At 41.2% G+C, this 19614-nt stretch overlaps 1 protein-coding gene across 2 annotated transcripts in view; it reads right to left on the bottom strand.

The window, feature by feature from the left end:
• Positions 1 to 19614, bottom strand: part of mamdc2a (MAM domain containing 2a) — a 34368-nt gene that overhangs the window by 996 nt on the left and 13758 nt on the right. The window contains exons 6-14 of one of the 2 annotated variants that reach the window (XM_076731890.1): positions 18797 to 19053; positions 11034 to 11127; positions 9726 to 9872; positions 8154 to 8419; positions 7924 to 8020; positions 5224 to 5370; positions 4616 to 4875; positions 3371 to 3455; positions 3117 to 3179 (exon numbers count right to left, since the gene is read on the bottom strand). In XM_076731890.1, the coding sequence (XP_076588005.1) occupies positions 3118 to 3179; positions 3371 to 3455; positions 4616 to 4875; positions 5224 to 5370; positions 7924 to 8020; positions 8154 to 8419; positions 9726 to 9872; positions 11034 to 11127; positions 18797 to 19053 (1415 nt within the window). In that variant the 3' untranslated portion in view covers position 3117. Of the gene's footprint in view, positions 1 to 526; positions 3180 to 3370; positions 3456 to 4615; positions 4876 to 5223; positions 5371 to 7923; positions 8021 to 8153; positions 8420 to 9725; positions 9873 to 11033; positions 11128 to 18796; positions 19054 to 19614 lie in introns of those variants that run through there. The other variant, XM_076731889.1, reaches the window with a different exon arrangement.

Here is a 19614-nt window from a genome sequence, read left to right as displayed (position 1 = left end):
ACCATGTGAGTTGTAGAAAGTTGTAAAAAATCAAATGATTCTTTAAGGACCAATAGTGTGATGTATGTTTATTCGTGCCTGACATGGTGGCTCCAGCATCTCAGAACAGTTATGACAGGTCCATGCACTACAGTGTCTAGAGGTAACAGAAGAGTGAGATAAACAAGAATTAGAGTCTAGAGGGCAGCAGAGATGTTACCTCTGAGTGAAGACCACGGTACAATAACAGCTCGACAGTGGTGTACAGGACATCTGCAGTACATGCACAGCTGAGCAGTCAGGTGTTTGCAGAGGTTTGAAGCAGAACCATTTGATGCTACTGAGTTAGCATGGATCAAACCTCTAGGGAAGGTTTCCAGCACCTTACTGAATCCATGCTTTGAAAAGATGCAGATGCACTGATGACACAGGATTCATTACAAAAAAAAAAAAAAAAGTGATCAGTATCTAAGTGCTGAGACCAGGGGAGGTGGAATTATTACTGAGTGAAATCTGATGAAAAAATAACCAGCGCAGCCTTCTGAGATGAGATATGTAAGAAATATCAGCAGAGTTTTATGTATTGGCATTCAAAGTTGAAACCTGTCCATAGCTAAGCATCCCCATCTCCTGGACCTCAAACCACATCGAAATTCAAACAACTGATACTATAAACAAATATATACAGAACAGAGCGAATGAGCACACAGTGCAGTAATGGAAGTCCAAATAAAGGAAGCATTGTTAAAAAGATTAATGTTCTAAAAATGAATGTCTGATCCTTACTGGCAGCTCCAGGCTCACAGGGATGGTAGGTTTGTCGGCAAAAGCAAAGTGTACTGCAGATTCTTAATGCTTTCATGCTAATGTTGTGTGGATGTGTACTTTGTGTACTTTGCTTCCTCTCTACACGGCAGCAGTCAAGGCCCCGTGCCACTATGCACCACAGTGTGTAAATATTTGTTTCACCCCTTATTTTCTTCCATACAGTTTTCCAGTTCTCTTAAAGTCCAATTGAGCTCCCTGAGCTGAAAGGTTGATTATCTGACTTTTGAGTCAGTTTTACTTCTCCCTCCTTGGGCTGGAATCAACTATCAAACATGCAATTCATAAATTCCTGACTGGAAATCATGTGTAGGATGAGGTTGGCAAAATATATCCAAACAAAAAATGAACGTATCCTCCTAACAAGTGTTGTGTGTATTAAAGCCTGATATGTTTGTGCCATAGAGCTTCATTGCTTTTGAAAAAAATCCCCCTCCTATTAGAAATGTATTTCCTCTCGTTCCTACAGAATGATTGAGTTCACTGTGCAGAATGATGTATGTGCAGAGCTTGACACTAGAAGACTGTTTTCACATTCATCTGCAGAAAGTGCACAAATTCTCTGTGCTGACTGAAAATCTGGGTTTAAGACGCAGCCCTATGAACGTCACAGACAGTCCCAAAGTGTGACGGGGAAACCTGAGGCCTCCAGTGCGCATACAGTGAGAATGGACTTTACAGTGGAGTAGGAGACATTCTGTGTCTAGCACTTAAACTTGTGAAATGGGGAAGGAGTAGGTGCCATTTTTAAGGATTTTAATGTGGTGATTGTATTTTTGTTTTCTTCAAAAATCTCATCAGACACATTTTTTTTATGTATAACTTAATACATGTGTGGGGAGGATCTTTAAAGACAAATCAATGAGCCATTATTTCTTTTTTCTTAAATGGGGGAGGCAAGAGACAGGCAATTACAACCAAACCTGTTTCTAGTTTCCTCCCCTTTATGAGTGTATGTGATCTTTTAGTATGAGGTGTCCTCCCTGTTCTATGATCTCCTCCCCTGTGCTGTGTTTCATTTGCTATTGCTGCTGTTTGCTGTTCATGCAAATTCAACACTTCCTCCATATGGTTCACGTTAAAACGTTTCCATTTTTCTTCCTTTGGTACAGGACATCTGGCATACAGGCCTCCCTTAGGAGGCTAAATGGCTGATGCATAAAGCTTACTGTACATATTTTCTGCCTTTTAGTGCAGTGCACAGTCACACACTCTTAAATGTCACACTGGCAACAGACCTCCCAGATACACTCGTTTTCTGGAGTCTGTGACTTCCTTCTGAGCCCCAGCTATTTTACATGTCAAGTCTATTTTCTAGTCACTGGGAGTGCTACTCGGTTTTCTATGGAGCCATTTAGTATGTGTTTGTTTTGTTTGTTCTCATGGGCCCTCAAGAGGATCCACACACAAATATCTGCATATGAATGCAGATAAATGTGCGACAACGGCTAATGAAAAGCTAAATAGTCGTCAAAAAATACTGTACAAACTGTCAGAATTTGTATCTTGAGCGAGTCCCATCTTGCCTGACCTAATGGTGTCACCGTCTCTGCCTTTGAAACATCAGCGTTTAGTGCTCCTGAGAGTAGTTTTTCTGTCGAGAACTTAGTAAGAAACTTGACTTAACTGTTGGTATGTCAATAGAGCGAGACCACACTTGTACTAAAACATATCTGATTTTTGAAGAATGTGAGCTCCCAAACTTGTCATGTAGGCTCCTTTGTGTCCCCCAGCACTACTATTTTAATGTAAAGATCTAAATGATTATCAGGCCTTAGAGGAAAAATTTTGATCTAGATGTGTTCGGCCTTGGGTGATGTCAGGCAATCCTCAATGCTGTGTTTCCTCCAGGAGTCAATCTTTCTATGGTCTGTGTGTGCTGTGAATGAAAATGACAGAGCAGTACTGCTTTGTAACTGAAATACCTATTTTCCTCCACCTTCAGGCATATTTGGCAAATATTTGTACAACTTTTTGTGCATAGTGTCAAGAGGACTTAATTGTAGTTGTGTGATTGGGTGTCATGAGAATGAGGTGCGACTGTTGTGACATGTAATTGGATAATATCACACACTTCCATTATCTTGCACTGTGATCACAGAAACATTGAGGATTAAAGCACAACAATTGAAATTGCTGGACTGGGAAGAGAAGAGAGACAGCAGTGCAGTGTGGTGGAGGTCCTGACTGCAGCATAACCGTTGCTCTACAACTGTGTAAATTGTCATGGTCGATTGTCCACATTCATACTTGTGAAAGCCACCCACACTGAAAAACTACCAAGCATTTATGGAGAAAGACTCCTCGCCAACCTCAGTTCTCAATCTCATTGAAATACTCTGAGAAGCCCGAGTATGGAGTGACGTCTCCAGGATCTGAAGGAAGACAAAAACAACACTGTTATTGTACAAATATCTTAATCATTTCAAAGTCTAGTTTCACAGGAAAAAGAACTCAAATTTTGGTCTGAACAGAAAAAAATACATTTGCATACGTCTGACAGAGAGGTGACAGTGAGACACGACAACAGCTGTTCAGAGTGACACGGACTATGTATTATACCAACCTTCACACGGTCCCCTTTTAAAATGGATGTCATCAATAGCGATATCACTTCGTAGTGATGGGCCTCGGATGGCTTCAAATATAATCTGCCAGAAACAGAAACTATGTGACTACATTAACCAAAGACTATGTGAAGCTGACATTGTGATGTCCACTAGCCACAGACCAGAGTGACATTATGGACCTGATTTATTTAGACTAAAAATTCTATTTCAATTCTGACACATGACTCAGAATGCTAAATAAAGTTGGTGGTCAGGCAACTAAGTGAAAAATTACAGAACAGATAATAAGAAACTGTTTATGTTTGGTGAGTTTCTTCAGACAGGCTGTAATGTGTAGCATAGCCATTTAATTCACCTGAGACTACAACAACCAATCACATCTGACCCAAAGTAATAACCAGTATGTCTCTGTTAGTGTGGGCTGAGTATGGCTTGAAAAGGCCCAGAGCAGCTCCTGAATAGACCTTGTGGTGAGACTGTTTTCTTAACTCTGAGAGTTTAACACTCCATGTGAAGTGGTGTTCATGAGACTGACATGCCACCATGCCACTGAAGTTGGTGTGAAGAACAATATTACAACTGCAGCTGACAATTATGACAGCCAGTGTCAAAACCAACCACATATGACAATAGTTTCTTTAAGTCTGATAATTAGGCCTGCTATACCATGTTCATGCCAGGTTATGTTGTCTTGGTTCATGTCAAGTTGTCATCACGAGACACAGACCAGTTGTAGGGGACAGAGAATCTAATGCACAGGCACATCTAACAAAATATGGATTCATGCTGCATATCATTGCAGAGGTAAATTTGACGATAAGCCGTGATATCATATATCATAAAAAAGCTTTAAGTTTTCAAGAGACCCTATGGCCCAGCTGTGGTCCTGGAACTGGAAATGGACCTTTTGATCAGCCATAATAATAATAATATTATTATATTATACTGACATAGTGTTCTTCATGACACTCAAAGACTCATAACAGATACTTAATTATTTGAACATACAAATAGAAGGGCTATAAAAAATATTTTGCAAGAAATGTGACCATAATGCACGAGGAGGTTTTGTACTCTTAGAACAAATAAGTTACAGCTTGTTGTACCACAGTCTGTGTAAGCCAGATTAACTCAATTATGAGTACATACAAGCAAAGCTACTAGCTGTTGTTTGCTATTTCATGGTGTTTCTCACTACTGTTAAGTTAGGAGACAGTCTGTGACTCGTGTCATCTACGTACCTGGTGCCGGACATCACAGTGGTAGTCCACCATTGCCCTCATCCAGCTGACGCTCTGCTCACCGCGCCGTCTCCACAGCAGCGTGTCCTGCTCTCTGCTGCTGTGACGCAGAAGCACGCTCAGTATCCCGGTGCCTGATCCATACATGTGGTAATAGAAGATCAAACACTGAGGGGAAGAGGAGCCCCGCAGGTCAGAGGTCAACAGCCGAGCTTTGTGACCAGGACGCATGAGGGACGCCTCGATGTACATGAAGTACCCTGGAGAAGCACAGAGCGGACAGAACCATGAATAACACACTTTACATTGTGGAACTTTTTCGATCCCAGCCAAGACTTGTTATTGCAGCTGTAAGAGGACAACACACAAAGAAGAACAGATTACTGTGTAAATGAGAACAATGAGAACAGAGTGCATATAAACATCCAGCAGCTCCAACATTCAGACGTCTTCAGCAGAGTTATATGACTACATGTTTGTCAGAGTCTGCTGGTCTGAGATTAAAATCTTAAACAGTGGGATGATGTATTAATCCTTCTTGTTTCACATCGCGCACGGGGTTCCATCCAGCCGTCATGCCGGAATGAATGAATAAAGCAACGACTCACCCACCCCAGTGGTGTGGTCTCCTCTGGGTCCTGTATAGGAGGTGGGGGTGTGTCCTCGGACTCGCATCCAGTCGGCTTTGTCTTCTGTCTTATCCTGGATGTAGCCACAGATTCCACTTTCAAAGTTGCACTGACCTGGGAGGGAGCCTGTGGAGCAAACACACACAGTCAGTGTATAAGATGAGCAAGGACACTCAAGGCTCCATTTACTAAGAAAACAGAGGAGGCACAGCGCGCACAGCTCAGTGAAAAAACAATAACATAATGATATTGATTCTAAAACATTTACTTGGCCACAATCACCTTCATAAACTGTCTATATGTATGTGTGTGTGTGTGTGTGTGTGTGTGTGTGTGTGTGTGTGTGTGTGTAAAAAATAAATTAAAAAAAAAATATTCCATGATGCACTAAGATGTTGTGGTAGACGGTCTTGTTCATGATACCATCGATTTTCACTAATTTGCTGACGCCATTTCCACAAACAGAACCCCATACCATAATGGAATCTCCACCGTGTTTCACTGTGGGTGCAATGCATCTGCCATCAAAACGATGGATGTTTGCAGGCCTCAATAATGGCTTCTTAGCAGCTATTCTTCCCTTTAAGCCTTGTTCCGTCAGTCGTCTGCTTATGGTCATTCTGGAGACTTTCTCAGACTCTGATCTAGAAGCATTCATCTCTGCCTGAAGATCAGCAGTAGTCTTCTGTCTCTAGTACTTAAAATCTTGAGGTGTCTGACATCTGCTTCAGTTAACTTTGGTTTCCTGCCTCTTCCTTGGCGCCTTTTGTAAGTACCGGTCTCGGCAATTGACTCCAAAGCATATTGACCACACTGTGAGAACACTTTATGTCTTTCCCTATTTGTGTCAGAGACCATCCAGCATCATGAAGTGCTTTAATGTGGACTCGTTCATTTTCAGTGAGCTCTCGACATTTTACCATTTTGAACAGGAATGAGCAATTCAAACTGAATTCACCTTTTTATACCCAAATTTGAGCCGGTTCACTGGGCTTCTCTGAGAAGTCAGAAATTAATCAACCACTAAACCAAAATTTTCTGTTCAGGAATGCAAGTAAATAACTATAATTTGACATATTAATCAAGAAATAATAATGTGCTTTACTATTTTTTCATTTTTTTTAGTAAATCAGTACATTTGAAAATTCATGGATAACAATAATAATTATATTTTAGCATTAAAATATCATTTCGGTTAAAGAGTTTCTACATATTGGTGTATTTACCAATGCTGTTAATTAGGCAGTTGTGGCATAAACCATACTTTCGGTGGTGGTCTAATAAATTTGTTAAGCACTGTGTGTGTGTGTGTGTGTGTGTGTGTGTGTGTGTGTGTATATATATACATGTGCTGTATATGAAGATCAAGTTCAAAATGAAGTTAAAGAGAGACGCTGATTTTATACATTGAGTTCAGATTCATAGATTCATGGTTAGCTCTATTCATGCTGTAAAAACAGTGTTGTGACAACAACATAATGTCTACTGTGGTTCTTGAGGAGCTTTGTCAATTCTGACGAAAACACTGTTGATGAAAGGACACACATTGAGGAGTTGCATTATGGGAAACTTTGGCCCATATAAGAAATAAAGGTTAGGATATCTCTGCCGCTGATGCTGTGATCACTCTTTTAGGCTGGCCAGCCCTATAAACAAAAGTTTGTGACTTACTGAGAGAGTGATGAAGTCACACCATTGGTATGTGGCTCTTTTAAATGAAGGGTGAATGTTGGTTACATACCGTAACTCCACATTCTATGAGTATAGGCGCAGCCATCTAAGCTTTGGGCCCTACCAGTTCCTTTAACCAGTTGAAGAAAAATCTATTTTAGGAGCCAATTGTCTGATCTCAGCTTACACACAAAGTGAAACATTTTTTTAACTTTCAGAACAATATGAGGATATTAATCTATAAGTCATTATATAGATAATAGAGATCAGAGTACAAATGCAGTGACGTGCACATCTGTCCATCTGGTCTGTATTTGTGACTGAGGTCAGTTCACCTTTACCTCAGCCTTTGATGGCAAATACATGTCATATCTACACTTCTGTGTTTTTCAAATCAAATACTACGTTTTTGTTTGTTTGTTTGTTTGTTTGTTTGTTTGTTTTAAGAATACTGAGGAGCCAATTCTGAACATTCCTATCACAGAATTGTTGACTTCGTTGCTCCGTACAAGGTTAAGAGGTTAAATATTCAAGTACCATTATGGCTGAATAAGAACATGCTGTCCACTAAAAAACAGAAAATGCATTTCCAGACTTGCTTTGAGTGATGTCTTTCATTGCTTTAAGTGGGACATAAACACCCAATACACACACTGGAGCCTTTAAAACCCTTACCATTCCTGTAAATTTCAGCCTTTTTGTAGTGAAAAAAGATTTACAGCTTCGGAGCTTCAAGCACAGCAAACATAAACCTCCACATGGTCCCCTCTTAAAACGCAGAACTTATAGCAGCCCGTTAAGACTGGGGCCAAAGCACAACACCTCTCTGTCTTTAATAGTGTTAGTCTCCCATATAAGCCCAAGAAGGCTGCAAGTTATCATTAAATCTGTGATACTTATGTTCTTCCCATTCTGGCAGAAGGTTTTCTTGTGTTGTATTGACCTGATCTAAGAAAACAATATAAAGTTTTTGGAACTTCAAAGTGAATGTCTTAGTGAGTCTTTCACCTGCTGTGATTTGACAGTCCCCCAGGGTCACAGTGATGTCATCAATGGCCACCAGGCCACATTCCCAGAAGTTCTTGCATATGCTGGCAAACACAAACTGGGAAACAGAGAAAAAGACTGCTACTGAAACATTCGTCCTGTTAGCATCCCAGTCAATTCTTCCATTCAGGTCATTCAAAAACATAAAAAAAAACAACCTCCACATGCATCACCCATCTATTGTTTCATACCTTGGACAGCATGGGCTTCATGTAGGTGATCTCCACCTCGGTCCATACAGCCCTGGAAGTGTCAGCCAGTGTCCATACCTTCTCCTGGGCCACATTATTCTCGTCATAAATGTACAGAACCAGAGCATTGTCTACTTTCCTAAATCCATGAAGCAGGTAGTAGAACCTCAGGCAGTATTTGTGGTTCCCTGGTAAAAAGGGACCATGAAGCCGACCCATATAACCAGGCCTCGAAGTGAAACGAGTGTTTGCCAGGAGGAAACAACCTAAGAAAATAAGACAAAGAACATCATTAAGGACAGAGCAGCAGTAAAGTTAGTTCAAATACGTGTTTAACTACAATGGTAATGGTAAAGTAAAATGCCCTCTGCATCATGAGGCAGCAAATGAGAACACTGATTTTCTCGCATGGGTGTAGAGTTGCAAGGACCACAGATACTAACAGTGGAACAATTTCACAAAATTCCTATTCCAGTACGACACTGTGATGATATATAATATGCAGTATGCTGTTAAAACCCACCTATCAACTGTGGCAGATGTGGGAGATAATGAAAGCCAGGTCACTGTACTTTCCTTGCATAACGAGTTGCACCACAGCTTTATTTTAGAAGGAAATGATCCGCACATTTTTTAACTCTGAATGATGAAATGTGTCCATTTTCCCAAATTTCCCATGATACTTATTTATTAGAATGTAGTCATTTCTCACTTGCATAACTTTAGCAAAATATAATGTAATGTAATTATCACAGGTTTCCTCTGTTCTCCCCCCAGTTCAGGGATGAGCTCCCAGGACTGAATTAGGATGCTGGCCAGGAGATTATACTAATACTGTACACATAAACAATGCAGGGAAAGTATTTTAAAAGATGGAACAAGATTCTAGAAAAAAAGGATCACAATGCACACAATGAAGTAAACTGAAAAACCCTGAAGCGGTTTGTTGTGCTGGATGTTGTTTTGGGCCTCTGGCCAGCTTGTGATGCCAGCAGGGCCTGGATTCAACGAAACCACAAAATGGACCTTCCATGACTGTAAGTCCCACCACTGGTCACGTCACTCTCCAAGCAGCCCATGAAAATGACACACTCATCCTTTTAACTTTTTAGTGGTGTGTATCTAAAATGTTCCCACGTGTGAAATACAACACAAGTGCAAGGAGGAACCTCAGCCACAGCCTCACAATGTTTATCAAATTCAGGTTAGAGGAGGCCCTGGTTACAGTTGGTGAAATTTCTGCAATGTAAAAGTGCTAAACAATGGCAAATACCTTTGCATTTCTTTCCTACCACTTCAAAAACACAGTTCATTGGTCGAGATATATGAGATCCATATACATCACTACTCTGTACATTAATAAATGACATCAAGTTTACTAGGATTGCTATTTTTAGAACAGATATGAAGTCATAAAGAAAGATGTTGACTCTAGATCACGATAATGCTTGTGCTCATATACAGAAAAACACAGAAGGCATTTGTTTTACACACCACATATCTAAATGATCCATCTCAGTGTTGTTACGGAGCAGCAGTCAGTGCTGGAGTCTGCGGTGCAGTGTGACTCACCTGCTCCTGTGGTATGGTCTCCTATCCTGTAGGCATTAGGCTTGACTGAAACTCTGTTCCACACCTTACTCTCTGCTCTCTCCTGATAGTACAGACACAGCCCATTCTCAAAGTCACAGTTGGCTATCGAGGGGTCAAAGGTCGGCTCTGGAACACAAAACACAGCATCTCCAATATGAACCTGCCTGTTTAACAGAGGTCAGTGATATGAATAGTGTGCATCATCCAAGTAAAACAGGAAGTGGGGGTTAAGGTTACACCTTCCACAGATATAACATCATGGAAAAAGGCACAAACACGTACACCGATTTTAATGTTGAGAGGAAGCCATGCAGCGGTGTGCCAAAGTCTAATTAGTTCTGAGAGTGAACTAGTCACACTCTTTATACTTTAAAATATCACTTACTTGCTGTTCTAGCTAGCTTGCTTTGATGAGTATGGGACTTTTTAAGCCTCCACTCGTGAGAAAACTTTAATAAAATTAACAAGAGGATTCACAATAACCATTTAGTTGAGTTTGTGGCTTTTACTTTGGTGCCACTTTCAGGTTAAATTAGGATACTCAGGTTCCTGTTTATAACCAAGGACTGTCAGACAAACTTTACCTTCTAGTCCCAATGTCATTAAGTCCCCCTTACTGAACCCCTACACTTAACCTAAAGTTAACAGTTAACACTGATGCTATGTATGTTGGGTGTGTGACTCTAGCCATTATCTGTTTGTCTCTTTCTCTTGCTCTCTCCTCCCTTCTTCCTTTAAATCTCTCACCTTTTGTCCCTCTGTTCCTCTCTCCCTGGCTGTCATATTTTTAACCCTATTCTTCACTTCCTTTAGCTCTCTTCTTCATTCTTCATTTTCCTCTTTTTCCTGTTTTCAGACTCTTCCTTGTTTTCTCTTGTCTTCTGAATGTAACTCAATAGTTTAACTCAGTTCTGATTCATTTCCTTTCCTTACTCATCGTACATTTTACCCAGGTTTCTTGATATGAGTGATATGTGCTAGCCTTTGGTTTGCCTTCAACTCCCTGTTTGAAGTACCACCCAGAGGGCTTGTTGGGGGGAGCTGTTGAGAATCTCAGAGCCTAAACTCCTAACTGTAATACTAATAACAAAATAGTTAGTACTCTTCCATAAGTCCAACACTTTGTGAGGTGCAATTAACAGTGCAGCCTCTAGTGGCCACAAGTCAGATTTCAGACTGAGTCCATTATATGTAACAGCCAGCCAAATTAAACCCGGATGGTGATATAATACAGTCCGTGTCTGTGGTCAGCCTTTACCGCCATAAGACATAAATGCCTCCTCTAACCTGTGTCAGTGTGGCAGAATTCAGGGGAAAAGGAGATGTCATCAATGGCCACGTATCCACCTCTGGCACTGTTAAAAGCCACCTCAAATACCACCTGGTAACATACAGAGACATAACAAGCAACCGTGAACAGATGGTAAATGAGCAGTGTATGACTTAGACCTATTAAGCCTGAGAACATGCTCCGCAAATTGTTAAACACATGTTGTGAGCATGACAGACACTGATAGACGAGACAGCTGTAGAAGCCAGACAGTGACATCAGTGCAGAGTAAATTCAGTAACATGGGTTAGTCAGCGCTGTTTGGTGGAAAAGCTCTGTACAACTCTTGGCTCGGCTGGACAGAGGAGCCGACCCAGTTAGTAATGTTACGCAAGCTTCTTTCCACAGAGGCAGCAGAAGGCTGTGGGAGGTGTTCTGGCTGAATGCACAAGGAGAGGAAACCGTGGAGTCATAGGGAAGAATACACAGTTGAATGTGCAGTGGAAAGCCACAGAGGAGTGACTGCATGTGAGTGCGTGTGTCTACGCTGTTGCGCACAACACAACAATAAGAAAAAAAAGCACCATGTGTTTTTCTTTCATGATATTTGGAAAAATGTGATCTTTCTGCAGCATAAAAAGAAACTAAATGAACGGAAACAAGAGGCTCACAGCAACGTCTGCCCGCACTGATATGTCTGAAAGCACACTAGACTAATAGCAGACACTTGAAATAAGTTCATTAGAAAGAAAATGAGCAGGGGTTAGCACCAACTATCTCTCACACACCAACTAAGCAGGACCAGACTTCAGAAAGCTGAGACCAGGACCAACAGCTCTTTCACAGTATTTACAATACTCTGCAATGCTACACACACTTACAGTTTGAATCAGTTGAAATGAGAGTGCACCTCCAGCCAAGGGGTTACCCTACAACTAGCACTGAACGAGGAATCCTTTTTATATTGAAATTGTGAAAGTGCGATTTTCAAAACACAACAATCACAACTTTAATGACATCATTTTTAAAAGTGTCTTCAGCTGTAGGAGGTACATGGGTATATCATTGTTTGAAGTTTATTGCCTTAGAAGCACTGGGCCTCCAGTCTGCCTAAGAAACTAAAGTTAGCTCTGCAGAGGTTTCAATAGTGGTGATGGCTGTGTATAGCTACCTCAAACCTTATTAGAGGTGAATGTATTACCAATGACTGAAAAAACACTCATTAGCATTGGGGAGGGAAGAATAAAGTTTGGATTAAGTGTAGCAGACCATCAGGCAATCACTGCCCAAAACCCAAAAATCTTACGACCACCCAGGCAGACCAGCCGGACTTAACGGCACCACAAGCGTGACCCAGGAAGAGGATGAAGAGAGACGGATAAGAGACTAGGGTTGCCACCTTCAATGTGGAAACACCTTGCCAGTGGCCCCCAGCGGCCCCATGCCCAGTGGGCATGCACTTTTATGTAACAATTTGTGCTTGTTATGCATCAATTTCAAAGTCCTCTGATACTCTCAGTATGAATGTAAAGGAAATGAAGAGTCATGAAGAGTATTTGTCAGCATTCTCAATAAATCTCATTCTAACCTTCAGTCCAAGGATGGGGCAGCATAGCCTAGGCTTTCCTCACTTTTAGGGACATTACATAGACTTACATTCATTACCTGGAGATTTACCCTAACCACAACCATAACCACTACTTGACTAACCCTGACCCTTACCCTAACCTTAAACTAACCCTAACCTTACCTTAACCTTAACACAAGTCTTTACCCTAAGCTGCAATGATTTGCATTATGGGGATGTGCATTTTGTCCCCACAAGTAAGGTGAGTCCTCACAATGTGACTCTGTAAACTGAGTTATGTTCCCACAATGTGAGTGATACATAGGCACACATACACACACTCATAGGCTTACATCCTCACAGGACTGTCAACTTGTTCATTTGGGAGAATGGCATGGTGTACCTAACTATCACATGATGATTCAAAACACAGCACCATCTAATAACGACAGCACACACAAAAGCCAAGAACAGCTTACTCCAGCAACTCAGCAACAGGGAACGAGAAATTGGTGTGCTCACATGTTTAAAGTGACCTGGCTCCCTCACAACATCTTGGATCAAGCTATTGCACTTGACAGGTGGACTGTGTTCAGCACTGACAGAACACAAGACTCTGGTAAGATGAGGGGAGGTGGACTCTGCGTTTACATTAATGATGCTTGGTGTTCACACATAGTCAAAGTTGATGGACAATGTTTCCCAGATGTCAAAGGGAAACAATACCCAGGATCGTGTTTACACAAACATTCTTGGTGGCAACAGAGCCGCCCACCTCCACTTCAAACAATTAAACCGCATTTCCCTGCTTCTCCTGCCAACTTACTACAAGCTGATTAAAAGGATCAAACCATCAGAAAAAATACTTCAAATGTGGACAGACAAAGCTACATCAGCCTGACAGCTGCAACCGAGGAGAACCACATCAATCATGCATCAGCAAAATGTGCTGATGACGTGGTGATCACAGAGACAATAAAATCATTCCCAACCAGAAAGCTTGGATGAAAGTATGTTTGAAGAATCCTTCTCAGTGTGCATGTGAGCAAAGCTGCTAGACCTGATAATACTCCTGGCAGTGTATTCAGAACATGTGCCAACTAGCTAGTTATATATTATCATTACTGACATTTTAACCATATCACTTTCAGAGTGACTGTCTGAAAGCGCTCCCACCTGCTTTACGACAGCCACCATTGTCTCTGTACTTAAAAAGTTTGCAGTGTACAGTCTAAATGACTGCAGCTCTGTGGTACTCACCCCCATTCTGATGAAATGCATTGAGACTGGTTTTCCAGCATCCATCAAGACAAGACAACTTCCTAGTGAGACTGGACCCTCACCAGTTTATAATCAGAACCAATAGATCCACAGAGCATGCCGTCTCCACTGACCACCTCTCAATCTTCACACACCTTGAAAATAACAAAATCTACATCAAATGCTGCTTTTTGACTTCAGTTTAGCATTCCACACAATCTCTCCCATGAAACTGATTGGCAAACTTAGCACTCTGGGCTTGAGTACCACACTCTGCAACTGGATATTGGACTTCCTCACAAACAGATCCAGACAGTTTGGATTGGCACTCAAACCTCCTCCATTGTAGTACTCCACAGTGGAGCCATCCCAGGCTGTGTGCTCAGCCCCATGCTGTACGCCCACAACAGCAATCGCCAACATGGAGGGAACTCTGTTGTGATGTTTGTGGACAACATCACCATTGGCTGGATTTCAAACAGCAATGAGAAGTCATATCAAGAGGAAATGAACAATGAAAATGAACCCTGCCTTGCAGGGTGGTGCACAGAGAACAACCTATTGTTCACTGTCAACAAAACCAAGGAGCTGATCATCGATTTTACTCACCCAAACCGCAGCCTGTTCACCCTGCTGCTGTCTGGCAAGCAATACAGAAGTATCTGTACCATCAGACTACAGAGCAGCTTCTTTCTCCTCAACTCATCCTCCATACTCCACCATAAATAAATGACATGGACCTTTGCACTGACATTACACACACTGTACATACTCTCTGGGTGTATGCATGTATAGCTATTTATTTGTGTATGTATATGGATACAAATAACTGTACAAATAGGTTTATTTTTACTTTATTATATATCTAAACAACAAGTAACTGCATCATTTTATGTGATCTTATTCATGTAGAAACAAAATGGGTGTGTTTTGTACGAACACACAAGATCTTGTTTAACGCTGTGTAGAACTCCTGAATGACAAATCGTTCCGATGACAGCAGGATTCATTTACTGTGCGCAGACATATTGAACTCATACCCTGAACATACAGAACTTAATACATTTTTCATGCTTCCCCCTTTGTATTATAAACCTTTGCTGCAATACTTGCACTTTCTGTTCTTTACTGTCCGTCACTTTACAATATACTTGTATTCCTGTGACAATTTGGTTATTACAATACATAGTGGGTGGCACTGGGACATAAACTCTGGCAATTCCCAGTCTGGAATCTACTCTTCAATAGTTCAACTCAAATTCCATTGAGATATGCTGCTGACATCTCTGGAAAACATCAGTGTGCTCCAGTCTTTTTCCTGTCTGAGGAGTAGACAAGGCTTGGTTCACTGCGGTGAACACTGTCAAAAAGCAAACCATCTGACTCATGAATGTCTGTCCTGGAAGAACTGGAAATCAAAAGAGCTTTTTATGAATGCATATCATTATCTACCTTGAGGACACTTGAACTGTACAGGTCTCATCTACCATTACTGCATTATATTTATAGTTCTTGAATCAAAAAGATGTCTTGCTGAAAACATACAATGTGGAAAGAGAAAAGATTCAGACAGGACACAAACCCTGTGCGGGTGGTGTAGAATGCCTCTGTAAAGGTGGTGTCAGCCTGCACCTACATATACATCCGCATCTACACTAGACTGTGCAGAACGAGGGGAAGGAGAGTCAAAAGTGCAGTTTTTCAGTTGCTGCAGTCAGACAAACTCCTCCACAGTAACAAGGCCAACACAGGCAGGCCGAGGATGAGTTTCCTCCCACAGGCCGTAACGATCATTTATACTCAAACTGCCATTGGTCAGGCAGCACTCTCAGCGATGAACAAACAGCTCACTTAGACAGCAGGGATGTATTTGGTTGAAGTGCAGCAAGTTTCACATACCTCCCACCTGAAAGTACTTTGATTACCCCAGTTACTCCAAGTAGTATTGTGTTTTCATGATGTTGGGGGACTACAAGACAGATCTAAAAAGAGTGGCAAAATCTGTGGAACAGAGGCTAAGAACATCCCTTCTGGTCCCTATGGTTCAAGCTCCAACATCACTAGATCCTACATTTCCAATGATGCAACTTCATGGCATCTTTTGTTGCCACATCCACCCACATCTTTGGCCCCTTCTCTGCAGTTTCTGTTAGAAATGTTCAATGTCTAAGCCCAAGATGAGATCACCCTGATGACACTATCAGGGTTATTTTCAGATTTAACGAAGCTCCTCCAAAGCCACAGAAGTAATTATATATAAACTGAATATGTCTGAAATGCACTGCAATAAATGCTGGAAAGTAGTCATCATTAATGTTATGTTCTTGGATTTGATTTGTATACTGCACAACCATAAATATTAATAACTGTACGGGTGTGTATATATTTCTACAGTACTTTGGAATATTTCACATCGACACTTCCTCATGCCATTTTTTAACTCTTTAGTACAATGTTCTATAGTGCACCCCTTTCTATGTAAGTGGCCTGTATATATTGCATGCATCTGATTCTAGGATAGGTTATTGATTGGGTTATTTGGCTGTTGTTTGCTTTTAATTATTCAAACAGGAACACTGTTTTGGCCAGACCCATTTGGTATGAGAGAGGCATGACTGGCCTCATTGTTTCTACATTTGGGGATCATGTTTCACATTAGTGAATACCCAGCCAGGTGGTGAGAAAAAGCCAGAGATGTCAACTTTTAAAACCTTGTTAAGGCAGAAATTAAATATTCAGTGTAGCTGTTACAACTGAAACACATCAATGTAAGTTTCTGTAAACTGGGAGTGGCAACATTTTGCAGAGCTAGCGCATGGGATTTCTCAAGCTGTTGAGAACCTTGTGATATCATCCTGCAGAAACCCTCATATCTCTTCCTGGCCAGCAAAGAGACTTTTATCAACAGTCAACAGTATTTTCATAGCATGACTAATCATTGATTGAACAGTGATGAACAGTGTGACCAGCTGATAACAGATCCAGGCAGTGACCACAGAAATGTTAGCCAAACTGAGGTGGAAACAGGCAACACCTTGGCCTTCCATTTTACGACACTAAACTGGCAGAAACAGCTGATAACAGTTTTGTATTACTCTTTCTCTTTCCTTCTTTTTTATTTTTTTGTTTCTGATATGATTCATTGCAGGATTAGACATGTTTGTGTTCGCACTGGTCCTCACAGCATCTCCTGTTTGCTGTACTCATTGCACCTATACACTCCCTTCATGATACCATGAACTCATAACATCAGCAGCTGAGATGGTTGGTAAAGGAGCAATTGACAAGTTCATTATTTCAGTTAGCTCCATCTTTTCAGTCTCATTCCTGCAGCCAGCATACACCACTGCACTACACCTACACTGCACCGTTAAACTAAAACTCCTTAGTTGAAGTATACAGCAGTACTATGTTTACAGTTTCATTCTTGAAGCTGTATGAGAATAAATCAGTATTGTGGCACAAAAGCCTGGAGAGCCTGGCACCATGCTTCTACAGACAATAAGGGACATTTGTTTCAGTTTCCTTCAACTCATTAAAGCAAAAAATGACAATCCAAAATGAGTAGTAAGACCATAGTTCTCCAGCTGACTCACTGTTTCCCTACAGACAGACCACTGCTAATCATCAGAGGGTGATTTTATATTTTTCAAAAACAGAATAAATATTACAAATCAGAGCAGGTTTGAAGTTTGAGTGTACTCTGAAGTATAATTTCTGTTTATTACCACTTTCATCTTGTGTGACAAAATAATCTCAACACAAGGTTACTTAGTAGCTTCTCGGAGCTTTCAACCATGACCTACATGACCTGAAGTATGGAACTTTGGTCACATGATAACAAATGGTTGTGCATTCGGTAAGACTGTAATTTTGGTGTTGGATGTGAATGTCCTCCTTGAGGCTCCAAAACCAGTATGTGGCCACCTCAATATCACACACATGGCATTCCTCATGCGTCAGCTTCAGCTCTGCCTGTGGAGAAGGTTTCATATCAGCTTTGGAGGGACATACTGCTCATATTACTTGATATTATAGGATATGTCTACTGGCACTGAGGTGGTAGTGTGCAGAGAAGCCGCTGGTGCAGGTGGCTTATAGGAACCAAGTGTTACTCTGCAACGGTCCATTGCTATTACTTTGTGTTCTGTGTGTTTTTGTGTCTTTGAAATGTTATTTTAACCACTAACTGTGGTGGCCCTGAAGCTTAACACATGTGCAGCATTTAGTGAAGATACTACAAAGAGAGAAAACTCAACCAAATACAGAAAAGGTGTCAGTCCCACAGATGACAACAGAAACTGGACATGCTTGTTGTTGCCTGGTTTGAAGTTACTGAAGTTGGAAAAATGAGCTTAACTGTAAGTTTTTTCAACAAGCATGTCCCAGCCTGGATACACTTTGCCTTGCTGTCTGTGACACTTGCAGAGTTTCTTTATATGGCTGTGTTTTCTGTTTTGGTTGCAGTGTGCTGAGCTCTCAGACACACTGTAATTAACACCCAAAAGAAATCAGAGCATGCATGAAAAAATGAGCAGATGCATGAAGACACACAGACACCACACCGCATTCAAAGTCTTTCCCAGTCAACTGAATTTTTTGATGGTGTGCTTTGTCTTCATGCTTTTGCAGAGTCCATCAAACTTGCAGTGTGCTGTTCACTGTTCAGCGGTTGTTAGGTCTGATAAAATCCAAGGCAAACATGGTGTCGAGTCATTTTGCATTTCAACTCTAATAGTAGCATTTCATGATAGTTGGATAATGATTGTGATAATACCATTTCCCAAGATATTTTTGGCTACAATAATGATACTGAAAATTGATACCAGCACACTTTCACCTACTGTACTTACTGTAGTTGTGGAAGTTCCTGTCCAGATAAAGTGGTTTTGATAATCTGGATAAACTTCTGTTTATAATAATATAATTGTGCATGTTGGTTCCAGTACTGACCTCCAGTGGGTGTGGGGCCTTGATGTCAACACTGATCAGAGTCCAGCCAGCGGTAGCATACACCTCCGGTCTCCAGATCTCCTCGTAGTGGCCCAGCTGGTCTCGGGTGTAAACTGAGAAGATGTTTCCTCTCTCCTGGTCTCGGTTGTAGTAGAAGGACAGACAGCCGGCCATGGGCACCGTAGTCATAGGTGAGGTCAGCTTGGCCACTTCCTGAAAGTCCTTGGCGTACACAGAGTCCACATACATGTGATGACCTAGAGCAGACAGGAAGATAGATGAGATAAGATAGATGAGCTGGAGGTAAATGGTAATGGGCTGATACAGTCACATATACAGGATGTGTGTGAATTTCCAAATTGTCATAAGACTGTGCAAATGAAAAAGACATTCACTAATTGATTGCTATGATGACTCATGAACAGTGATTCTCATAACACTTCCATCAGTGTTTGGAGATTAAACAAATGTGTTCTTTACAGACTGCAATGAGCGCTGACTACAGCATGTTGTTAAATACGTATGAGATATATAACCACAAGCCACAGAGGTCAACACATGCAGGTCTTTATTCTAACCAAACAATACAGTAGCTCATTTTACTGGCCAGCACACCTTCCTGATTACAGATTCTGCCTCCAGAACCATCAATCTAAACTGACTGCCAAACTACAGAGCACTACTTGTCTCTGCAACTTGATATACGGTTGGATTCGGCACCACAAAGACCATGACCATGAACTGATTAGAAGTGGGAATAGTTCAGGTTCCACACAGATTGTGTTGTGGCCAGGGATTTTGCCTCATTCAAGTTGAAG

Source organism: Chaetodon auriga, chromosome 5 (assembly GCF_051107435.1).
Source record: "Chaetodon auriga isolate fChaAug3 chromosome 5, fChaAug3.hap1, whole genome shotgun sequence".
NCBI classification, from domain to species: domain Eukaryota; kingdom Metazoa; phylum Chordata; class Actinopteri; order Chaetodontiformes; family Chaetodontidae; genus Chaetodon; species Chaetodon auriga.
Note: the sequence above shows the minus strand (reverse complement) of the source record. Positions and strands in the feature narration are given on the sequence as shown.